The sequence below is a fragment of the Muscardinus avellanarius genome, assembly GCF_963383645.1.
Source record: "Muscardinus avellanarius genome assembly, chromosome: X".
NCBI lineage: Eukaryota > Metazoa > Chordata > Mammalia > Rodentia > Gliridae > Muscardinus > Muscardinus avellanarius.
In genome coordinates this window covers 44,227,294-44,251,267 of record NC_137792.1, presented here as the reverse complement: position 1 = coordinate 44,251,267, position 23,974 = coordinate 44,227,294, and the positions used below count along the sequence as shown (strand labels likewise).

The window sequence follows — 23,974 nt, the reverse complement described above, 5'->3', positions numbered from 1 at the left end:
TCCAGTTCCCAGTTATCCAGTTTGGTTACCCACTTTCTCCTTTTGTTCCTGGGGATTCCAGGGAAGGTCCTCCTAACTTCGAGTTATAACCCCCCGCCCCCTGCTTACTTACTGATTGACTGACTCTTGGTTCTGGGAATGGAACCCGGATATTTGTTTTCCTCTTTTGAAACAAGTTCTTGCTAAGTTACTGAGGTTCTTGCTAACTTGCGGAGGCTGGCCTCCGACCCGTGAACCTCCTGTCTGGGCCGCCCAAGTCCTGGCCTTACGGGCGTTCCCCATGATATGCTCAGCTTCTACATTCTTGGACTACAATTGAAGTTCGGAATCTCTTTTACGGCTTCTTGCCTCGGCCATTTCAGATCTGAAGTCCCTCTTTCAATTGGAGTTGAGTGACTTGAGCCTTCTCTGTTCATTCCTAAATCACTCCACCGACGAGGTGGCCGAGTGTGTTCAGTTCTCTCTCTGATTTTCCAAATACGAGCTCACTGCTTCATTGACTTCTCCTCTGGTTTTGCCATTCATTGTGTTCCATCTTTTTATGTTCATCTTTACCTCATCCTTCCTGGTGACAGCTATGGGCAGGTGGTCCTTCCTCGCCTCCTTCTTGAGACACAAAGTGAGCTTGTTTAGCTCAGGTGATTTTTTTTTCTTTCACCATGTGAGATTTACCACCCTCTTGTTACCTGTGCTGGGTGCTACTCTCCGGACATGTCCTCACTTGAGCTATACTGTGCCTGTGCTCCCATGTTTCTCAGGATATTTACAAAGTTGCCTGTGGTTTTCTCCTTACCCCATTGGTGACATAGCAGGGTATTGTTAAAGCTCCACATTTTTGTCATTTTTCCAAACTGGTTTCTTCTGGAATTGGTTTCTGCTGTCTTTCCTCTGTGGGCAGAAATGACACTTGGCCTGCTTTGTCCATGCTCCGTTGGTTCAGATTCTAAGTGTTAACGAGGGAGAGGAGTCAAGGGCTTCTGGAGGTGAGTGTAGGATGCAGTGCTGGTGAACATGCTGTGGTGGTTGAGCTGGCTTCTCTTTATCGCTATGGGCATACTAACATGGACGCGCTGTAATTGTACACCGTGAGGACGTAGAGAGGGGTAGGAACATACGTGCACGCCAGGTTTGGCGTGTCTCCCTCTGGATCCCACCCCACACTCTCTCTTCCCGGAGCCCATCCCCGAGAGTGGTATGATAATTTCGCGCAAGGACACAGCATTATTTAAGCTCTCTCCTTCATTCTGTCTCCATCTCCCTTCCTCTCTGCCCTGAACACCTCCGGTGCTCCATTGGAGTCTCTCCTCCTTTATCTGAAATCTCTTCTGATACCCAGTTTCTCTATTTCTTCTTCCAGATATGAGAGAGAGCACACAGCCATTGGCTCTGATAGAGGACCCATCTCTAGAATATAGAGCCAGCTTTAACAACGTCATGAATCAAAGAACTGGCTCCTCCCACACAGGAAATGATAACCATGCAAAACATTTGGACTGGATTCCATCAAATTTATCATTTCTGCTATTCGCCCTTAGGAAAACGAAAGGCAAGCCCTCCACTAGGAGGACGTCTCTGTGACACACACAGCTGTGAGTGCAAAGGGATGTGGAATGTGTGAAGGAGCCGGTGTGGTGGTGCACGCTTGTCACTCCAGCGTTTCGGAGGCTGACACAGAAGGATGGTGGTTAGGAGACAGCCTCAGCAGCTTCCTGAGACCCTCTGCAACTCAGTGAGACCCTGTTTCAAAATAAAATAAGAATAGAAAATAGGGACGGTTGTGTAGCTCGGAGTTACAATGCCCCTGGGTCCCATTGCCAGTACCAGGAAATAAATAAATAGAGAAAGAAAGAAAGAGAGAGAGAGAGAGAAAGAAAGAAGAAAGAGAGAGAGAGAGAGAGAGAGAGAGAGAGAGACAGAGAGAGAGAGAGAGAGAGAGAGAGAGAGAGAGAGAGAGAAAGAAAGAAGGAAGCAAGGAAAAGTATATGAAGGACCTTATCCTTCAGCTCTCTAGAAGATCACGCCACAGTCAGTAAGCCAACCCCTGGAAGTTTGCTCCACTTGCGTGGGAAAAGATATACACAGAGGGCCAAGAGAAGGGGCTGGGCCAAGATCCCTAACTGGGCCTTTGGCAGAGCTGGCCCAGAGACCTCAGGCCAGGCACCTCCCTTCCCTGATTCTGTTTTCCATGGGGAGAGTCAGGAGAATGGGTGTCAGGAGACAGTGTGGAGCGGGGGGGGGGGGGGCTCATTGGCCCCGCACCTGGAGCCCCTCCATGGCGGCAGCACTAGACTGCAAGAGACAGAGCAGGCACCTCTTCTGCAGAGGGCCCCGGTTTGATTCTGTGAGCTGCCACTTCCTGGTGTCTCTGGAGCATCTTCTGCCTGCATCTTCTGCCTGAGAGCCTCAGGCTTCTCATCTGTGGTATGGCCCCGTCAGGCCCTCCTCTCAGGGCTGTCCCCACATCGGGAACATGGACTCAGGCAATAAATGATACTTGAGTATTCAGAATTACGTTCTGCCTGGTCACTGGACAAGAGTGGGCACAGCGATGTTTGTCCATGGGTCAAGAGGAGGCATCAGAGGAAGCAGGCCAGGGTGGTGATGCTTGTGGGGGAGAAGGCTGCTGCAGGAAGGGTAAGTGTCGTGCTCACCAAGGCCACACAACCAGTGCATCCTAGGGCCTCAGAAAGCACTTGGCTAGAGGAATTGTAGACCCTCGAGGGGAGGGTCCCCAGGCATGCCCCAGGCGAGGCAGGTGTGACGCCCGCCTTGCTCTCCTACAGCTGTCCAGTCTGAGGAGGTGCGGCCTCCACTGGGGCGGCCTGGACCCCCGGGAAAGACACACAGTTGGTCTTCCTGCGGGCCCCAGCCAGCCTGCTGGAGCCCTCCCTCCCTGCCCAGCCCGTGGTGAGCGCTGCCCCCAACCCCACTCATGGGCTCCTGTGTGGCCCACCCTGGGGCACCAGAATGCAGAATGCAGAGTGCCCGGCATGCCATGAGGCCAGGGAGGGGTCCCTGCCCAATCCTGCCTCTCTGGGGCTGCCTCTTCCTCCAATCTCTGTCAGCTGCTCAATCTCTAGCTCCCTGTGCCCTGGGTACTGGAACTCACAACTACCTGGGGCCTGCTACCGTGATGGCCCCGTCTTGTTAGAAGAAGCCTGCCTCTGGGGCGGGCGCAGGGGTGTCCCTGGCGCTGCCAGGCACATGGTAAATATCTCATAACGTCAGTCCTGGGATGTCAGGTCCCCCTCATATTTCCACGGAAGCAAAGAGGGAAGAAAACGGCATTTCCCCGCGAGTGGGTGTCGGGGACTTTGTCTACGTGTTCTAATAAACTTTGGAGCTTAGCGTTTGTCAGAATCCCAGAGCGTCAAGTGTGGACAAGCATTGGCCCCGATGCTGTAAAGAGAACGTCACAGGACAGGCTACCAAGATGCAGACCCAGCCAACAAGCCAGTGTGAAAAGGTGAAAAGTAGGGCCAGGGCAGGAGGGGAAGGAGACCTAGGGAGTCCCATACCCAAAAGGGCCCCGATGGGAATCCTGCTCGCCATTGGCTGTCTGGATCCCTGTCTGGCTGTGTGTGTGTGTGTGTGTGTGTGTGTGTGTGTGTGTGTGTGTTGGGGAGTGCTTTGAGGCAAGAAGTAGGAGGGGGAGGCAGGCAGAGAAGTTGACAACACTGTTTACCTCCTGGTCACCTGAGGCTGTCCTGCCAGACTGTGGCCCTGAAGAGTAGAGAAGACCAGGAAGCCAAGGAATGGCCCCCAGGTGACTCTGAGCCCTTCCCAGGGGCCAATCCATGAACTGACTTCCCTGCCCCTGCTCCTGCCTAACCCACCACCTCCGCCCCTGCCCACCTCACCCAGCCCTTGAAGACACCAGGGACTCCCGGGCAACGCTCTGCTTCTGGAGAAAGAGCCAAACGCCCAGGTGTGCCGCCACCCCACCCCGGAATGTGTTGTCTGGGGAGCAGGAATCTATCTGTTTCCTTAGGTCTTGCTTTCTCGGCAACACTCTTTGTATTCCCATGGCAGGGGTGAGGCCGGCTTGTGGGGCCAGCCTCCTTCTCCTTAGGATTCTGTCCAGGGTTATGTCCTGAACAGACAGGGAGAGGAGCAAAGAGGTATGGAGCCAGTCTTAGCAGAGCAGGGGTGTCAGGAGGTGAGCGAACCCTGCGAGTGAGCAAGGGTGGGTAAGGCGCTCTGAAGGAGGGAGAGTGGAGCTTACTTGGGCTCCACCAAGCGACCCCTTCCTTCCCCGGTGGCATGGCACCCAGCCTCCCTCCAGCGGAGAGGTCCCATGGGCAGGTGGACCTGAGCCTCTTGCCTCGCTGGGCCTGGCCTCCACTGAACCAGAGCCTTCACTCCTCTGGGTCTCCCCATGAGGAGCTCAGCCACAAACTAAGAAGGAGACGTCCACATGAAGTCTGCAAGTTTAATGCAACACTGATACCCAAACCACGAACACACGAGAAACAGCACAGGACGAAAGCAGGAGGAGCCAGGGAAGCTTCCTGTGGCGCAGGCCCCTCCGATGCAGGGTGCAGCAGCAGGAGGAGGAGGACTAGGAGAACAAGGAGGAGGAGGAGGAGAAGGGGGAGGACAAAGAGGAAGAGGAGGGATAGGACGAAGAGGAGAAGGAGGGCGAGGACTAAAGGAGGAGGAGGGCGAGGACTAAAGGAGGAGGAGGGCGAGGACAAACAGGAGGAGGAAGAGGAGCAGGAGGAGAAGGAGGAGGAAGAGGGCTCCTAGAGCTGGAGTGTGGGGTTGGAGGGACAAAGCAAAGCCGGTTGTTTTCTGAGCCAGCAAGAGGGCAGCGGCTCCTCAGCGCGGTCTGTCTGTGAAGCAGGGAAGAAGAGTGAGAAGGGTGGAGACCTCGGTGGCCAGGGAGGGACACGGAGGGCGATGGTGGCCCCGGCCCTCCTCAGCCCCCCCACCCACCCAAGGGCACCCTGGCTCCCCCAGCCCACCTGCGGGGTCTCTGGTGTCTGTGCAGGGGGACATCTCACTGCATCCAGGAGAAGAAGCTGGTGCGGACTCTGGCGGCATTTCGGGTGTGGGCTGTGGAGCTGGTGCTGGGGCCATCCAGGAGGCTGCTGGCACTGCTGCCACCTCTGCCTCCACCGCTGCTGCTGCTGCTGCCGCCGCCGCCTCCGCCGCCACTGCCGCCGGCCTGGGGGGCGCTGCCGCCGCCAGCCCTCCACCCGGCCCTCCTGTTGGCGCGGTTGTTATTCAGGATGTACTGATGGTACCTGGCCCAGAAAGCAAAGGGGATCCTGGCCCAGGCGTCGCCGAAATCCCCGTCCTCGTCCCAGGCCAGCAGCTCGGTCTGGATGTCGTCCCAGCTCCACCGTCCGATCAGAGCCTCCTCGCCGATGTTCATCTGGGCCCGCAGCTGGGCCCTGGCCTGCTCTTCGGCCATGTCCACGTCCATCATCTTGAAGGTGTCGTCCACGGCCTCCAGGAAGCGAGCCTTCCACTCGCGGGGGTCTCGGTTCTGGTACTGAGGAGGGAACCGGCAGTCCTGACCTCAGGGACCGCCCCCCCGCCCTGTGCAGGGCCACCTGCTGCCTGCTGGCCGGCCATGCGCCCGTCCCCACCTCCAACGCCCCGGGGCCCGGACTCCAGCAGGGGTCCCTGGGTACCTGGGCGACGAATCTCAGGACCCTCATCTTGCTGGTCTCGTAGCGGGCTCGCAGACCCCAGAGGAACTCGTACTCCGGCGGGCAGCTGTTGGGGATCTTCTTGTATTCCAGGTACCTGAGTGTGAGAGGAAGGTGTCCTTGGCTTCCCTCTCTCTGGGCTCACCCGTGTGCGAGTGGCTTTTCCGCGTGGTGGCCCGCCTTTGGCCCAGTGCTGCCGCAGAGCTTCAGAGGGCCTTCCCTCTGGCTCGCAGCCTGCACTCACCCATGCTCCACCTGGCTCCTCAGCCTCCCACAGGCCCTCCCTCCCGGAAGCCATGCATAGGTGCACACAGACAGGTGTAGGGCTTTTGCTCGCAGGAGGCCACAAGGGCTGTGCCCCTAGTCGCAATGGCCCCAGATTCCTGTTGGGTGTGTTGTAAACAGAGGAGCCATTCTTTGGGCCCCCTGCTCTGAGCACACCCCACGGTCAGGCTTCTGAAGGAGGCCTGGCACACCCCGGGAAAGACCTGCCACAGAGCGTGCCTGGAAAGAAAGCAAAGGTGAAGCCAGAGCGGCTCCGGGCACCAATGATTGCCAGGTCGTGTGTGAGTATGAGTGTGTGTGTGTGTGTGTGTGTGTGTGTGTGTGTGTGTGTGTGTGTGAGAGAGAGAGAGAGAGAGAGAGAGAGAGAGAGAGCGAGCGTGCCAAGGGAGAAGAGGGTTGGCACTGGTCCGTCGGGAAACCAGTAAGTGCTGGGCTCCCCCTCAGCCAGGCCAGCGGTGGGCCATGCTCACAGACCTCCCCTCTCTGAGACCCAGGGGCCTCAGCAGCTTTAGTAGAGGGGCAATTGCTGAGCCAGCTGCAGCACAGGCACTCCAGGAGAGGAGACAGTGGGCACGTCTCACTCCTCACGGGGTTCTACATCCACCATGCTACCTTTCCGTCAGACTCCCTAGAGGTAGAGGCCGACTCCTCAGAGGCACCCATCCCCCTCGCCCACGAGTGCCCACGCCAGCGATCCCCGCCCACTGTTGTGAGCGGTGGCCCAGGGGTGGGGGACGGCTTCTCCACCAGACTGTCGCCAGGGACCCGCAGGGCCTAGAGGAGTTCATCTCAGTTGGTACTCACTTCTGCTTCACAAAGTCGTCTGTGATGAGCTTCCTCAGGTCGCCCAGGAACGGGTGCCTCACCCTGAGGGCAAGCAAAGAAATCCGGGCCTCGGGACGGTGTCGGGGGCCGACGTGGGCACAGAGCACGCCCTGGCGCGGTCACCTGCTTCCCAGGCCACGGCACATGGCCTCTCAGGCCAGGGCGCCTGGCAGAGGCCGGGATGACACTGGGCAGGCCTGCCCCGGGGAGGGGCTCCACGGAGGCCCTGCCTCTGACGGGCTCTGGGCCACCGCCTCTGCGGCCAGGGAGTTCAGAGAGGGCTGAGAGTTCAGGACCATTATTACCCACCTCCCTGGTGAGGCCCTCTGCTCTCTCCCCAGCCCAGGCGGCCCCGCCCCCTGCATTCAGGGACCTGCTCTGCAGGAGGACCCCACTGAGGGCCAGGGCCCAGGAGCCAGTCATACCCAGGGCGCAGTCCCATCTTGCGGAGTGCGTCCCAGAGGACAGCTGCGAGGGGACACGGGGACGAGAGTTTGCACGGGCAGGTGCGCGCGCCCCGGGCAACCCCCCCAGCTGCAGGGACAGCACTCACCCTCGCTGGCACTGTTGCCTTTCATGAAGATGACGCCCAGAATCACCAGCAGGAGACTCAGCCGGGGAGTGTCCTTGGTCCTAAAGGTGCAGAGAGAGGGAGGCTGTCCACGGGCCACGGCCCCCACACTGCAGCTGGGCGGCACCCACTCCCTCCCGGACTAGCCAGTGGGGCGGTGGGGAAATCTTCCTGTGTGTATATGTGCATTCATATTTATATATATTGTGTATGTGTGTGCACAGGCCCGCGGGCCTATATGCAGGGCTGTAGGGTGCCAGGGTGCCCAGGCAATTCATACTACCCTGGCTGCTGAGACTTCAGCCCCTCGCATGCCCATGCTTCAGGCATGCTGAGGTCCGAACGGGACCTCTTTGCCAGGGGCCTGCACAAGGCATCTCCCTGGAGGGGCACCCTGTGAAGCCCAAGCCACGCTGGAGGTAGCAAGCCACAAAGCCGCTCTCAAGCTGGGGGTGCAAATGGCCTGCCTACCGCCGCAAGGCCTGGCCCCAGGATGCTCCCACAGGGGTCAACAGCACAGAGATGGACTAGAGATAAAAAAAAAAAAAAACCGTGCACAGGGACAGTGGATGGGCGCACCGCCCTCTTTCCCTTGCTTACTTCCCCAGGAGGCGAGCAGAAGAATCCCGAGTGCAGATAAGAATGTACAGGTGCTCCTCCTTGTCAATTTCCTTCAGGTGGATGCCAAACTTCTAAGTGGGGAGAAAAAGAGTGAGTGAGGCCAAACTCCATGCCGGGCCAGGCGTCTGGCAACAGCCCCATCCGGGTCTGACCGGTCCTCCCTGGTGCCCAATCCTGGCGGGGGGGAGGGGGGGACGGGAAAGGAGCCCGGTGGCGAGGCCGGCCACGTGGGAGCTCCGGCATGGTCACAGTCGATGACACCCACCTCTGGAGACAGGCAGATGTGCCCTGGAAGGGGCACTGGTCTCCCTGCTGGGGCGGCCAGCTGAGAGGCAGAGGCCTGGGGCAGGCCTCCAGAGCGGGAGGGGCGGGAACTGCGCCGCCACCCCTGGCCACGGGCTGCCCCAAGGTGCTTGCTGTGGGAAGGTACCCGTGTCCCCCCACCCACCTTTTCCAGAGTGTAGGTGGCTCGTTCAATGATCTCAGGGGAATGCTCATCGTATTCCCGGATGACGTCCTTCACCATGTCTGCAGGAGGCGGACAGTTGGGGGAGGCGCCTGGGCTGAGCAGGGGCCCGCAGCTGCACCCCTCCCTGGGCCAGCCAGGCAGCTCCCCGTTCTGGGAAATCCAGGGACTCTGCAGGGTGCGGCGGAGTGGGGGTGCCAAAGCCCGGGAAGGCCAGGGACCACTGAGCAGGGCTGCTTACCTGACCGCTTGATGGGGATCTTCTTGTAGTCCTTAATCATCAGGTATTTCACCAACTTGTTTGCCTGGGGGGTGGACGGGACAGGAGGACATCAAGGCCCAGCAGGCCATGGAGTGCTGGCTTGGCCTGGCGTGGCGGGGAGGAGGCCAGAGGGTGACAGGCAGGCGAGGGCGCTTGTTCTCTTACCCTCTCCTGCAGAAGGGTCGCGTTGCGGGGCGGCAAGCACAGCGCCTGCCTCGAGGAGGGTATCTGGGACCTCAGGGCCACCGCCGGGGGCCGGGGGGCCGCTGCAGCCCGGGCCACGGGAGCCCGCGCAGCTGTCACTGGGGGCTGCGGAGGAGCTCTCCGGGTCGGTGGGTCCGCAGGCGGCTCTTTCTCCTCCTCGCTGCTCTCGTAGTCCGCCACCAGGTGCTTGGACTGCATGGCACACAGAAGAGAGAGAGACCCAGGGATTCCAGACTCCCGTGCACAAAGGCGGCGCACACGCTCCAAGCAGCCAGCACTTGGCAGCGAGGGTAGTAAGAGCGGTGGCTGGCACGTGCCGGGAACTTACTAAGTGCCAGGATCTGAGCCAAGCTCTTCCGCCACCAGGCCCGAGCAGAGGAAATACCCAGAATCAAAACATGTTCAAAGGCCCTGGGCCGGGAAAGTGGACCAGTGCAAAGGCCGGGGGTGAGTGGGGGAGGCCGAGGGTGGGACCAAAGCTGAGGAGCTAGCTAGGGGATGAGCAGATGGCAGACGGCTCTCACCTTCTTGGTCCTCTTGCCTCCCATCCTGGTCCAGGGCTCAGCACCACCGGGCTGTGCAGTAGCTTCTGCCTTCACAGGCTCAGGGTAGGGGCTAGGGGCCATCTTGGCCTTGACAGTGGCTGCTGCCCTGATGTTCTCAGGCTCTACCCACCGAGTCTTGGCCTGAGCCTTCCCAGACCTGGTCGCCTTGGGCCGGGTGGCTGCACCCTCCCTGGCGGGTGCCGCCTGGGACATACCCGAGGCGCCCCCCGAGGCTGCCTCCTGGGCGGGGGCAGGTCTCTTGGTGTGTGGGAAGGCCAGGCCACTGACACCTGCTGCCTGAGCGCATTCAAAAGCCTGGTTCTGGACCCGGCTGGCTGGCTGGAGCTGGCTGGCCTCCGCCTCGCTGGCCCTTGGGTGGTGGGCGAAAGCACAGAGAGGGGCGGGACCCCTGGCCCTGGCCCCCCGCGGGGGAGAGGCCCTGAGGGCCTGCCTGGGGGGCACCGCAGGCCCAGGTGCAGCCATCCCACCGGCGACCGAGGACCTCGAGGTCTGCGCAGAGGCCGGGGGCGTCCTGGGGCCTGACCCCCGAGCCTGGCCATGCGTCCTGTGCCGGGGGGCGTTATCTCCTAGAGCCAAGTGGTTAGCCATCACCTGAGGGAAGGCCCTCCTGGCAGCAGCTGCAGGGGCCCGGCTGGCCCGGTTGGAGGCTGCAAAGTGGGCAGCCCGGGCCAGGTTGTCTGGATCTGGCTGCAATGTGTCCACCAGGTTCTGGGCCCGGCCCGGGTTCTCCACATCCCAGGGCTCATTCTGCAAGGTGGGGATGGGGGCAGGGGGTGGGGGGAGAAGGGAGGGAGGGAGGGAGGGAGGGAGGGAGGGCAGAAGAGTCTACAGGCTGGCATCCGGCCTCCTGCGTGTTCCAGCCTCCTCCCGCCAGTCAGCCAGCTGTGGCCACCCCACACCTTCTAACACCCCTCCTCTGAGGGGACAGGGTAGGCTTGGGACACCCCAGCCTGCCTCCTGCTCTCCCCACACTTCATCCACCCCCCTTCCCAGGGGGACAGGATCCCCACCAGCAGGTGGACTGGACGAGAAGGGGCCTTACCCCTAAGAAGCGAAAGCTTGTTCCCAAGCTGCCAAAGGCTCTGAGCAGGTGGATGTTGAAGGTGGTGAGGGCACCATAGCCACCGAAAGCACCCACTTCTTCATAGTGGTGGCCTCTCACTGTTCCCTCTGCCCTCGCTCGGCCCCTGCCCCCATCCATGTCTCCAACATTGGAGGTTTGGGGGCGCACCCTGTAGCTCCCCTCAGCCATGCTGTGGGTACCAAAGAGGAGACAGCTCAGCCCGGGAGGGAGGGAGGGAGGGAGGGAGGGGAGGCGGTGTCAGGGGGCGGGGCGCGCTGCAGAGGCAGGCGGGCTGTCTCGCGAGGTGAAGGGAGCTATCCTCAGGTTGCTAGGCAGTACTAGGCTGCTCAGGGGTGGGCGGCGGCGGGGAGGGGGGTGTAGGGTTAGCGGGGTGGGGGGGGGGACCTGATGGAGTAGACTCGGTCAGGGACAGAGTCATCGCAAAGGGATAGAGGAGATCCCCGGAGACTCCGAGCAGGCATAAAGGGGAACTGAGGACAGACAGCCAGGCTCCCCATCCCAGGGCCACATTCAAATAGGGGGTGTGCTGCAGGGCTAGGGTCCCAAGAGTCCCCGGATGGGTGCGGGGAGAGAGGCTCAGAGAGACAAAGGGCTTGCGTTTTAAGGGCCACAGCAGGGATCACGATCCAGGGGAGCAGAAGACCAGGGATAAGGGACAGCAGAAAGCCCAGGGCAGCCAAATCCCAGGGTCCTTGTGGTCAGGTCGGGGCGGGGACATTCAGCTGATTCTCCTCTAGGCTGGGCTCCCTCCCGCTGGACCTGGACCGCTAGGGGAAGGTGGGACGGGGTGAGGTGGACCTAGGTGATGCTGGAAATGGAGCCCTGGACAGCTGGACTACAGACAGGAAGCAAGCGGCCATCTCCCTTGGAGTAGTCTGGGGGTGCCTGGGTGGGAGTGGGGCCTCGGGTCTTGCGGAAGCTCGCCTCGGAGCGCAGGGGTCTGTCTGTGGGTCGGTCTGTCTGTCTGTCACCTGGCTTGGGATCCTGGGCTCCGGCTCAAGCAGGCTGGGCTCTGGACGCCTGGCCGTGATGGGGATGAAGGGCAGGGCTCCTATCTGAACTAATGGGGTTCCGGTCAGGAGCGCCAGTGTTGCCTTGGGATCTGGAGCGCGGGAGCGGCGCGCAGGGTCTCGGGTTGCGCTGCCCCGGCCTAGCCCTATCTGGGGCTGGATCCTTACCTTGCCCGGGGGCTCGGATGGCGTCGGTCCTCCGCACCAGAAACCCCGCAGCCGCGCCCTCGCCTACCGCTGCCAGCACAGCAGCTCAGACCACCCCGCCCCTTTTCTCCGTGCACCCCGGGTGCGCTGAGAGCCTGCGCATGCGCGGACCCCTCCATCCCGCTGCCTTTCCCAACAAAAGCCCTTTCCGCCAGGTCCCCAGTGCGCATGCGACGCCACTAGTGGTGGGCGCCTGGCGTCGTGTGTGTGTGTGTGTGTGTGTGTGTGTGTGTGTGTGTGTGTTTGGGCGCGGGGGGCATTGTTCCCGCCGGATTCCCTCCCCCTCACTTCTCTTTGCCTCCTCTGAGCCCAGGGGAGCCCACTCATCACCCGCAGTGCAGTGCCACCCATCCAATCGTCTACTGGCCCTGCCACTGCCATTGCAAAATGCGTCTGGGTTCTGCACTTTCACCCAAGCTCCTGCAGCCCGGTCTTGGATGCTCTCTGCCCCATTTGCCCAACATGACCCCTTAAGGAGGCCATGCTCAAGAGGACTCCAGCTGAGTCTGACACCACAACACCTGGAAGTCCTCCACCTGCCCGCCAGGAAATGGGAAAGGCCCCGGGATGGAAGCGCCCCTTGGCTTTCCCAGCGCTATCCATCTGTAGGGTCCCCAGAGGGGCTGAGACAGCTGCTTCCTCTGTCTGCTACCTTTACAGGTCTCAGAGGGACGGGGGCCGCTTTAGGGCCTGTCCTCCTCAACCTCAGCAGCCCTACCTAGGAGATGGGTGATGGACGTGCGTCTCCCCATTTTGCACACCAGGTTGCTGAGGCTCGCGCCACGTGTGGGATTTGGTGCTGGGTCTTTCTGAATGCCAAGCCCGTGCCCTGCTCTTGTGCCTGGGGGACCCAGGCACCCTTCTTTCCACCCTTTGAGCGGCAGATTTCCCGCTCCTCCCCCACCCCAACGTCACCTGGACCAATCGTGCAAGGTGTGTGTCCAGGAGGAACAAGCTCCTGGGCTGAGCTCTCCGTGGGCCCATCCTCTTGTGGGACTTGCTCCTTGCTCTTGGTTCCCACTCACTGCCAGGCCTCTTCCCTGAGTGACACGAGCCGGCTGCTGTCCCCCGACCCCAGACCTTCCCCCGGTTCCTCTGGAGCTGCCAAGACAACTGTCTTGGCACTCGGCACATGGCGCCCTGGCGAACCCGGGTTCAGAGGAAAGGACTTGCCTGGTGCCTGGGCAGGGGTGGTCTGGCAGGAAGCAGCTACACTGGGCTTCAGAGTTCTGGGGATGCAGTGCTCAAGCCTGTCGTCTTCACGGGCTGTGTGTGCCCCGCTGCGGTCGCTGGGCTTCCCCGAGCTGGTCAAACGGGTGTGCCAAACGGGGCACACAGGCAGCGCCTCCGTGCGAGGACACGCGCGGGCTGTGGTGCTTCTGGCACGCTTGGTTGGAGAAGCTGTTTCTGAGGCGGAAAGCACATCTCAAGCTGAACGCAGACTCTTCTCCAACCAGAAAGAAGCAGATGAATTTGAGTAGCATAGGCCCAGGGGCCTTCGGCCTGGAGACCCAGGGCAACCTGCGTCTGGGGGGGACACCCTTGCGGAGGAAGTCGTGGGATCAGCAGACCAAAGCGCACAACGTGACCATAGCAAACTAAGGCGGAGTTCGCCAAGCCTGTCTGTCCCTGTCTGACATCCTTTCCTTCTGGGTGCAGGAAGGGACCCTTGGGATCATGCTGCCGGGGTCCTCCGTTTTGGGAAGCTTGGGGAAATCTTTGCTGGCCAGCTTCCGGGGAGAGGGGTGAGAAAAGGCCAGAAAGACGTCATTCCTTCTGGCATCTTCTCAAATGCCAAGGCGCCACAGTCTGGGGCAGAATGCCGTCAGCTCCATTCTTTGTCCTGTCTGAAACCTTCCCGTGATTTCCCCCCATCCTTCTCCTGGGAGACTGGGCTGTCTCCTAAGGCACTCAACCGGTCTCGCAGTGCCGGACGCCATTCCCCCCTAGTCAGTCGAGTGCGTTTATGGAGCCAACAGTGCCTTCAGGTGCAAGAGGTGGTGTAGTAAGTAGGTGGCTTGCTGCAGTCAGTCAGTGGGTCAGGCCTCCGGGCGCTGTGATCCATCAGCTGTCTAGTATTCAGCATCTCTCTAGGGAAACACAAGATGGACGAGAGTTAACGGCTAGAAGGAGCTCAGGTTTTGAGTTGAGAGTGCAGCCCAGGCAGGAAGATTCCTAGAGCTGGGTTTGAAGCACCTGCCAGCGAAGCCAGCAGCCACCGGGCATGGGACGGAATTCTCCCGGTTCTAAGTTTGACACAGGGACTCCAACGGAGTGTCTGAGTAGCTTATTCAGCAGCAGCAGCAGCAGCAGCAGCAGCAGCAGCAGCAGCAGCAGCAGAGACAGAGGTTGTCCGTGCATAAGTCGCTATGCTGATTTCTCTGGACTCCAAAACATAGGTTTATTTTGAGCTTTCTCTGTCCCAGGCACAGATACAGGAAACTCATAACTTTTTAAACTGGGCTTGAACCCAGAGGTATGCTACTTTTGAACTACCCCCATGGCCCCCAGCCCTTTTTATTTCGAATTGGGGTCTTCTTAAGTAGCCGAGGCTGGCCTTGAACCTGTGATTCTTCCATCTCAGCCTCCCAAGTACTGGGATTACAGGTATTTGCCACCATGTCTGGCTTACCTTATACTTTACTATTCTTTGTGTTAACGTGATCACAGAATCCTCCCGACATCTCACTTAAGAAGGATACTATCCATCCTCCTTTCATACATGAGGACAACTCGTCCAAGGTCCCAGGGTAGAAATGCATGTAGATCCTGTGTGCATAGGCCGATAACTGTGGAAAAAACTGTAAAGTTTTTACCGTAGTCTTACCTCTACACAGCTCTAGATTTTTGAACCGGTTATTTTTTTTTCCAGTGTGCTCATTTTATTTACTTAGTTATTTCATTATTTTATGTCGTCTTGAGATTTATCGGGTCCTGTTTAACTTTTTTTTTTTTTTATCGGTGCATTGAAACCGTAGATCTTAATGGAATACAAGATGGTGGAGGCATACATGCACACAGCAGTCATTTAGCCCTTCCCCAACTCCCACCCCATTCCCTCCCCCTCCCTCCTTCTCAAGTTTGGCTCAGTGATGGGCTTTAATATGTTTGTGGATGCACATCCTGTACATTAGGAAGTTTCTCTCTTCCCCCTCCCATCCCTGTCAGTTAAGTCGCCTTATTTGTTTAAAGCCTTTGTCGTGTTGTCTCTACATGGCTCTAGATTTGTGAACCGGTTGTTTCCTTTCAGTGTGCTCATTTGTTTACTTAGGTTGTCTTGAGGTTTGTAGGGTCAATTTTTTTACGTTTTTATGGGTGCATTGTAGTCATATCTCTTTATAGGGTACAAGATGGTGGAGGCATACATGCACACAGCACTCATTTAGCCCTTCCCCAATCCCCACCCCATTCCCTCCCCCTCCCTCCTTCTCGTGTTTGGCTTAGTGATTGACTTTGATATGTTTGCGATCCTATGTCACTCACGTTAGGGATTTTCACCCCTCGTCCCCGCCAAATTCCTCAGTTAGGTCGCCTTGGTTGCTTGCTCATCTGCGGTTTCTTCTTCTTAGTCTAGAGTTTCTCCAATGACCCTTTTTCGGCCTAGCTTCCGTTTATAGGGAGAGAATTTGATTTCCAATACTTTGGTTATTTTTTAACTTATTTTATGAGAAGCATAAAATATAGAAAATATGTGCCTCGGTGGGGTGCCGTGCCATGTTCCATTACACGTCTACATTGTATAATGTTTGCTATTCTTTATTTTTAACTTACATATAAAAAAGTGTAGGTGTCAGTGGGGTACCATGTGATGTGTACATACCCGTGTATGCCAAATAACGGTTAAAAGGGCTAAGTATAGCTAGCTCCTCAAATTGTTTTTGTTTCTTTATGGTGAAAACTTTCCAAATCACCTCTTCCAGCTATGTCAAAAGTACCGTGCAGCTCTCTCTTCTTTCTCTGCAATAGCTCAGGGGATCGATCTTCTTACCAGCCCTCTGTAATGATAACGCAGTTTCCTTTGACAGGCCCTTTCCCATCCCCTCCCTCCTCCTACCTTCCCAGACCTCTACTAGCCACCACTCTGCTCTCAACCTTTATGAGACCAACGTTTTCACATTCCACAAAGGAGCGAGGGCATGCTGTACTTGTCTTTCCGAGCCTGGCTGATCTCACTGAACACCATGATCTCCAGTTCCACAGATGCTGTAGCCAATGACAGGGTTTCCTTCTCTTTTTATGGCAGAACAGTAGTATTCTGTGAATGTGTGTAGCTCCTTTTCTCATCCTTCCTCTTTCCCTCATCTGAAGTGACACTCTCTTTTCTTGGCTTTTGTGCACTGTGCCAGAATGAATGTAGAGAGTAAGAGCTAACATCTCCTTGATAGTCTGCCTTCTACCCTTCGATTGGATGCATACCTGGTAGTCAGGTTGCTGGACCGCATTGTTTGAACCTGGACGAGGTTGCTGGATCATAGTGTTTGAACCTGGGCTTTTGACAGAATCCATAGTGGACATTTCCCCCCCCTCCCCTTGGGTACAGGAAATGGAACCCAGGGCTATTCCTCCTCTGAGCCACACCCCCAGCCCCCTTTTACTTTTCTGATTTTCAAACAGGGTCCCACTAAGTTGCTGAGGGTCTCCATAAGCGGTAGGCTTTTGTCCTCTCCATATGCCGGCCTTGCCAGGACCCCTGGGTGTGAATGGAGGCCTCGTTAGGACCGCAGCTTTGGCTCTCCTCTGGCCAATCCAGGTGCAGCCTAAGTCTGTGGGTTTCTTCAGCTGTTGCATAGCAACTGCCCTGCCAGCTGCCTCTGTCTCTTTATCCCTGCCTCGGTAACATGGCCCCTGCGGCAGAGGACTGGATGGACCCTCCCGATGAGATCCTCGAGAAGCCACTATTTGCTAGTGACTCTCAAATCTACCTACCGCCCCACTCCCAGCCGCACTGATGAGGCACCGACAAAAACATCCACACGCCTACGTGAAATGTGCACCGCGGTGTTTTACAGGCTCCGCACGGTTACCCGTTTGGAACTGGGCGCTTGCTGTACTCACCCTGTGCACACCCTCACCCTTCCCACCTCATTTCGCTCCCAACTTCGCAGTCTTCTGTTTTTCTTTTTTGCACTACTGGGGATGGAACCCAGGCACATTCTACCTCCGAGCTATACCACCAGGCCCTAATTTTTATTCTTTATTTTGAAACAGGGCCTCACTGAGTAGCTGTGGTTGCCTGTGAACTTTGATCCTCCTGTCTGAGCCTCTGAATGCTGAGATTATAAGCAAATCCACCACTTCTGGCTCCCAACTCACAGTCTTAACACATATCTAACAAGCCCTCCATCCAGAGTCATCTTCAAGCATTTCTCCTCTCTCATACTCTGAATTCATACAGGAAACTTCTCACGATATCCAGAGCTACCTCCCTGTGCAGCTTTCTCCCTCCACTACTCCTGGCAAATCCTAGTTTTATTGACCTTTCTCAGTTCTTAACTCTGTCTCCATTCAAACTGTCCATTGGGTTCTCTTCATTTTTAGTGCCCCTGTCATTCAGCCAGTAAACTCTACCCAAGCAAAATTTGGGTAACTAGGCAATCAAAGGCTTGCCTGGCTAGGTTCCCTTTCTCTGAGATCACTGTCCCGTGTGTCAGACTCTGCAATATAGGATTTCAGTTTATAGATATTTAAACAGGAGAGAAAATCTGATTCTTGTTAATATATCATGGCTGTAAGGTAAGGATCAGCTTAGTTTCTTATATTTTTACTTAACCTTGTGCTTTTAATATATATTCATATTATTATGACTACATGTAAGATGTATCTAAGTTCTTAAGCACAGGAATTACATGGCATGTATTCATAACATTTTACCTATCCATTCCTCAAGATGGGCAAACATTTCCTCCAGCTATGCCAATATGAGGGCAATGAAGTTTTCTGAGTGATTAATGCATGGTATTTTTTTTTCATGTTCAATTTTTTTTTAAAGTCTTGGTTGCCAAGCATGGTGGTGCATGGTTGTAATCCCAGTACTCAGGAAGCTGAGACAGGAGGATCCCATGTTCATGGCCAGACTCAACAATTTAGCAAGGCCCTCAACAACTTGCTGAGACCCTGTTTCAAAATAAAATAGGAGTGGGGCATGGTGGCGCATGCTTGTAATCCCTGCACTGGGGAGGCTGAGACAGGAGGATCGTGTATGTTCGAAGCCAACCTCAGCTGGCTTAAGAGACCCTGTTTCCAAATAAAATATAAAATGGGTCTGGCAGTGTAGCACGGAGGTAGAAGGCCCCTGGGTTCCATCCTCAGTCTCACCAAAAAAATAAAAATAAAAAATAAAATAAAGACTTCCGGGAAGATGGCGACGGAGGAAAGCGGCACTTACAAGTCCTGCTAACAATCCAACTCTACTACCACAAAACCAGCGCCTTTCAGAGCCAGAAAACACCACCAGCAAAAAAATAAAAACGGTAACTACAAGGGACAGAGAAAAAGGGCTGGAAAAACAAGACACCAGAGAAAAACCAGCCCGAAGTGCCGCAGCGCGGATTGGGGGGAGCCGCAGAGTGGAGCGGCCTGCCACGTAGTGGAACCGCCAGAGCGGCTGGAGTGACCAGACCCGCGGTGCAGAGCAGCCGAAGCCACGGTTCAGAGCAGCCGAGCAGAGCGGCCAGAACAGCCAAGCGGAGCGGCCAGAACAGCCAAGCGGAGTGGCCAGAACAGCCGGAGCAGCCAGAGCCGCAGCCCGAATTGGCTGGAGCAGCGGCGCGGAGTGGCCGGAGCCGCGGAGTAGAGAGGCTGGAGCAGTCGGAGCGGAGCGGCCAGAACAGCTGAGCTGAGCGGCCAGAGCAGCCGAGCAGAGCGGCCAGAACAGCCGGAGCGGAGTGGCCAGAACAGCCGGAGCAGCCAGAGTCGCGTCGCGGAACGGCCGGAGCGGCCGGAGTGGCCAGACCCGCGGTGCAGAGCAGCCAGAGCCGCGGCGCAGAGCGGCCGGAGCGGCGCGGCCTACATCTCCCCTAGCAGCACCAGGCTCCAGAGAGGAGGGAGACTCAAAACAGAGCTCAAATCCAGAGAGGAGGTACTTTGGCCTCGCGGCCTAGGACGCAGAAGCAGTGTCTTACTGCTGGCGGCAGCGGTGAGTTCACCTGACGACCCTAGACCAATCCACTCAACCAGCCACCAGGCGCCTGAGAGGAGGGGTGGACAGCGAGCCGAGGTGAGCAGGTGCTGAACAGCCGGGCGGCAGTCAGCAGTTTTGTTGGTGCAGGGAACATCTAAAACTCCCAAGGGCCGGGCACAGCACAACTGGCAAGGACTCAGAGCGGAGTTCAAAACCAGAGAAGAAATACGCCATATCACGGCTGAGGGCGTGGCAGTGGTGCCAAATTGCCAGTGGCGGCAGCAGCGAATCCATCGAGTTCACTACAGCTCCATCAGCGCACTCAATAACCGTGAGTCAAATTGCGGCCCCTAGGGGAGAAATCCCAGTTCTGCACTCCCAGGGACTCGCGCAGATAGTCTCCCTGGGTCGGAGATTTTAGCAGTGCAGCCCAGTGGGGGAGTGGCAGTGGCAGAGATATCATACCATAGTCACAACTCCCCACTGGAGAACGCCCAACTTGGCACTCCCCACGGTCTAAGCAGTCTTAATTGACTCCCTGGGTCTGAGACTTTGTGATACAACCCAGTTAAGGAGTAGTGGTGACAGAGATACCACAGACACGAGATCCAGAGCATCTTAAGTGAACTCGTAGTGACTCAGGGAAGAACCCAGAGAAGGCACAAACTTCCAAAATCATGGGAAAGAGAAATAACAATGGAGCAGTGAATGCCAACAACCCCACAACATCAGAATCCGATAACACAGAAACCCAAAGATCTCTAGAAGATCAAATTAGGAAAATAACTTTAGAAATAATAGAGGACTTTCGAAAAGAATTTAGAGAGAGTCAAAAAGAGATAAAGGATGCAATTAATGAAGTAAAGGCCTCAATTCAAATTATAAACAACAGATTAGACCACATGGAGAACAGAATCTCGCTTCTTGAAGATGATCATTCTAAAAATGAACGCATAGTTTCTAATTTAGAAAAAAAAACCCGACAGCAGGAATCTGACATTGAAGAAATATGGGCCCATTTCAAGAGAGCTAACCTAAGAATAATTGGAATAGAGGAGGGAAAAGAAGGTGAAACCAAAGGGATCAACAATCTCTTCAAGGAAGTAATAGCAGAAAATTTTCCAAACATAGAGCAAGAGGTCGATACACAGGTCCAGGAAACTTATAGAACTCCCTTTAGACAGGATCAGAGAAGAGGATCCCCACGCCACATAATTGTCAAAATGACTAATGTGGAAGCCAAGGAGAGAATCTTAAAGGCAACAAAAACAAAAGGCCACGTGACATACAGAGGCAAAACAATTAGAATCACTCCAGACTTCCCAAACCAAGTTATGAAAGCCAGAAGGGCTTGGAGTAACATATTCCAAACTCTGAAAGAAAACAACTTCCAGCCAAAAATTTCCTACCCAGCAAAACTATCCATCAAATTAGACGGGGAAATAAGAAGCTTCCATGACAAACAGCAACTGAAGGAATTTATGTCTTCAAAACCAGCGCTAGAGAAAATACTCAAGGAGATTAACTGCAAAGAGGAAATGGGTAATACACGCCAGAACCAAAGAAACAAGAATTCCCATCCAGCTGACAACTAAGCAAAGAAGAATAAACAGTATCTTAAACAGAAATAAGATCTTAACATGTTGGGAATTAAAAATTATCTCTCTATAATCACACTGAATGTAAACGGCCTCAACTCCCCAATAAAAAGACATAAAGTGGCAAAATGGATTAAAAGCCAGAATCCATCCATCTGCTGCTTACAAGAAACACACCTTACAAGTAAAGATAGGAACAAACTCAAGGTAAAGGGCTGGAGCAAGGTAATCCATGCTAATGGCACTCGAAGACAAGCAGGATTAGCAACTATGATATCAGACAAGTTAGACTTCAAACCCAAACTTATTAGAAGAGACAAAGAAGGTCACATCTTACTGGTAAAAGGAATAGTCCAGCAAGAGGAAATAACAATAATCAACATCTATGCCCCAAACATATGGGCAGCTACTTTCATAAATCAAACTCTCTGTGATATGAAGTCACACATAAATCCCAACACAATAATACTGGGAGACTTCAACACACCTCTCACAATACTAGACCGATCGTCCAGACAAAGGGTCAGTAAAGATGTCTCAGAACTAAAGAACACCATTAACCAAATGGACCTGTTGGACACATATAGAATATTTCACCCAACTACAGCAGAGTTTACATTTTTCTCAGCTGCTCATGGAACCTTCTCCAAAATAGATCACATCCTGGGACACAAAATGAGCACTAGCAAATTTAAAAAATGTTACATACTTCCCTGTGTCATTTCAGACCATAATGGAATGAAACTAGAAATCAACTATAAGAAGACCCAGAGAAACAACATAAACATGTGGAGACTGAACACCACACTTCTGAATGAAGAATGGGTCATAGAAGATGTAAGAGGTGAAATCAAGAAATTTCTAGAAACAAATGAAAATAAAGAAACAACATATCAAAACCTCTGGGACACTTTGAAGGCAGTATTAAGAGGAAAATTTATAGCACTGAGTGCTCACATAAGAAAAACAGAAAATTCTCAAATAAATAGCCTTATGACACACCTCAAAGCCCTTGAAAAGCAGGAACAATTGAACCCCAAAGCCAGCAGAAGTCGGGAAATTATTAAAATTAGAGCAGAAATTAACGAAATAGAGAATAAAAAAACAATACAGAAAATCAACAAAACCAAAAGCTGGTTTCTTGAAAAAATTAACAAGATTGATAAACCACTAGCCAACCTAACTAAGAAAAAGAGAGAATCAACCCAAATTATGAAGATAAGGGATGAAAAAGGAGACATTACTACTGACAGCGTAGAAATCCAGAGGATTATCAGAAACTACTTTGAAAAACTATACTCCAACAAAATGGAAAATCTGGAGGAAATCGACAACTTCCTAGATAAATACAACCTTCCTAAACTGAGTCAAGAAGATATAGAACACTTAAACCAACCAATAACAATCAAAGAGATTGAAATAGCAATAAAGAGCTTACCATCAAAGAAAAGCCCAGGACCAGATGGTTTCCCAAGTGAATTCTATAAAACCTTTATAGGAGAACTAATCCCAATACTACTCAAACTATTTCGGGAAATAGAAAAAACCGGGACTCTCCCAAATACATTCTATGAAGCCAACATCACACTAATACCCAAACCGAATAAAGACAGTTCAAGGAAGGAAAACTACAGGCCTATATCTCTGATGAACTTGGATGCAAAACTATTAAACAAAATACTAGCAACACGCATTCAAAACCACATCAAGAAAATCATTCACCATGACCAGGTAGGGTTCATCCCAGGGATGCAAGGCTGGTTCAATATACGAAAATCAATCCATGTAATTCATCATATAAACAGAATCAAAGACAAAAACCACATGATCATCTCAATAGATGCTGAAAAAGCATTTGATAAAATTCAACATCCATTTATGATAAAAACACTGCAGAGAATTGGAATAGAAGGAACATATCTCAACATTATTAAGGCAATCTACAATAAGCCCACTGCCAACATCATATTAAATGGGGAAAAGCTTCAAGAATTCCCCCTAAAAACTGGAACGAGACAAGGATGTCCACTATCACCACTTCTCTTCAATATAGTACTAGAGACTCTAGCCAGAGCAATAAGGCAAGAAAAGGAAATCAAAGGAGTACAAATAGGAAAAGAAGAACTTAAGCTTTCACTATTTGCAGATGACATGATACTATATTTAGAAAACCCAACAAACTCAACCAAAAGGCTTATAGAACTGATCAACAAATTCAGCAAAGTATCTGGATACAAAATCAATCTTAAAAAATCAGAAGCTTTCCTGTACACCAACCATAAATCCACTGAAAAAGAAATTCAGAAAACACTTCCACTCAGGATCTCCCACAAAAAAATAAAATACCTAGGAATAAACTTGACCAAGGAGGTAAAAGATCTCTACAAAGAAAATTATAAAACACTGAAAAAAGAAATCGAAGAAGATCTTAGAAGATGGAAAGACCTTCCATGTTCATGGATTGGCAGAATAAATATCATTAAAATGGCCATCCTCCCAAAAGTGATCTACAGATTTAATGCAATGCCCATTAAACTACCAAGATCATTCCTCACAGACATAGAAAAATCAGTCCTTAAATTTATCTGGAATAACAAAAAGCCCAGAATAGCCAAGGTAGTTCTCAGCAACAAAAACCATGCAGGAGGAATCACAATACCTGACTTTAAACTATACTACAAAGCCATTGTAATAAAAACAGCATGGTACTGGCAAAAGAACAGATATATAGACCAGTGGAGCAGAATAGAAGACCCAGAAACAAGTCCACACACTTTCAGCCAATTGATTTTTGACAAAGAGGCCAAAAACATACACTGGAAAAAAGATAGCCTCTTCAACAAATGGTGTTGGCAAAACTGGTTAACCATATGCAGAAAATTGGATGTTAATCCCACTTTTTCACCCTGTACAAAAGTCAACTCACGATGGATCAAAGACTTGGAAATTAAACCAGAGACTTTGAAGCTCCTTGAAGAGGGCATAGGTCCAACACTACAACACATAGGCACAGACAAACATTTCCTCAACAAGACCCCAAAGGCACAGCAAATTAAAAGGAGAATCAATACATGGGATTGCATGAAACTGAAGAGCTTCTGTTCAGCAAAGGAAACTATCAAGAATCTCAATCGAGAGCCAACAGAATGGGAGAAGATTTTTGCCACCTACACCACTGATAGAGGACTAATATCTAGAATATACAGAGAACTCAAGAAACTCAACACTAAGAAAACAAAACATCCAATAACAAAATGGGCAAATGAACTAAATAGACACTTCACAAAAGAAGAAATTCAAATGGCCAATAAATGCATGAAAAAATGCTCAACATCACTGGCAATCAGAGAGATGCAAATCAAAACTACCCTGAGATTTCACCTAACTCCAACTAGAATGGCCATCATTCAAAACACGAACAACAACAGATGCTGGCGAGGATGTGGAGAAGTGGGAACTCTAAGACATTGTTGGTGGGATTGCAAATTAGTGCAA

The 23,974-nt window shown here is 53.5% G+C and overlaps 1 protein-coding gene across 1 annotated transcript; it reads right to left on the bottom strand.

Annotated features, from left to right (window-relative positions):
• Positions 1-5,002: 5,002 nt before the first annotated feature.
• Positions 5,003-10,712, bottom strand: LOC308278872 (melanoma-associated antigen D4-like; the record flags this gene model as incomplete). Its single annotated transcript, XM_080718873.1, has 11 exons — positions 5,003-5,500; positions 5,643-5,757; positions 6,750-6,812; positions 7,196-7,238; positions 7,324-7,403; positions 7,942-8,033; positions 8,411-8,490; positions 8,670-8,733; positions 8,856-9,086; positions 9,419-10,207; positions 10,503-10,712. The coding sequence occupies 11 exons, from the start codon at positions 10,710-10,712 to the stop codon at positions 5,003-5,005; spliced, it is 2,265 nt and encodes a 754-aa protein (XP_080574999.1).
• Positions 10,713-23,974: the final 13,262 nt, after the last annotated feature.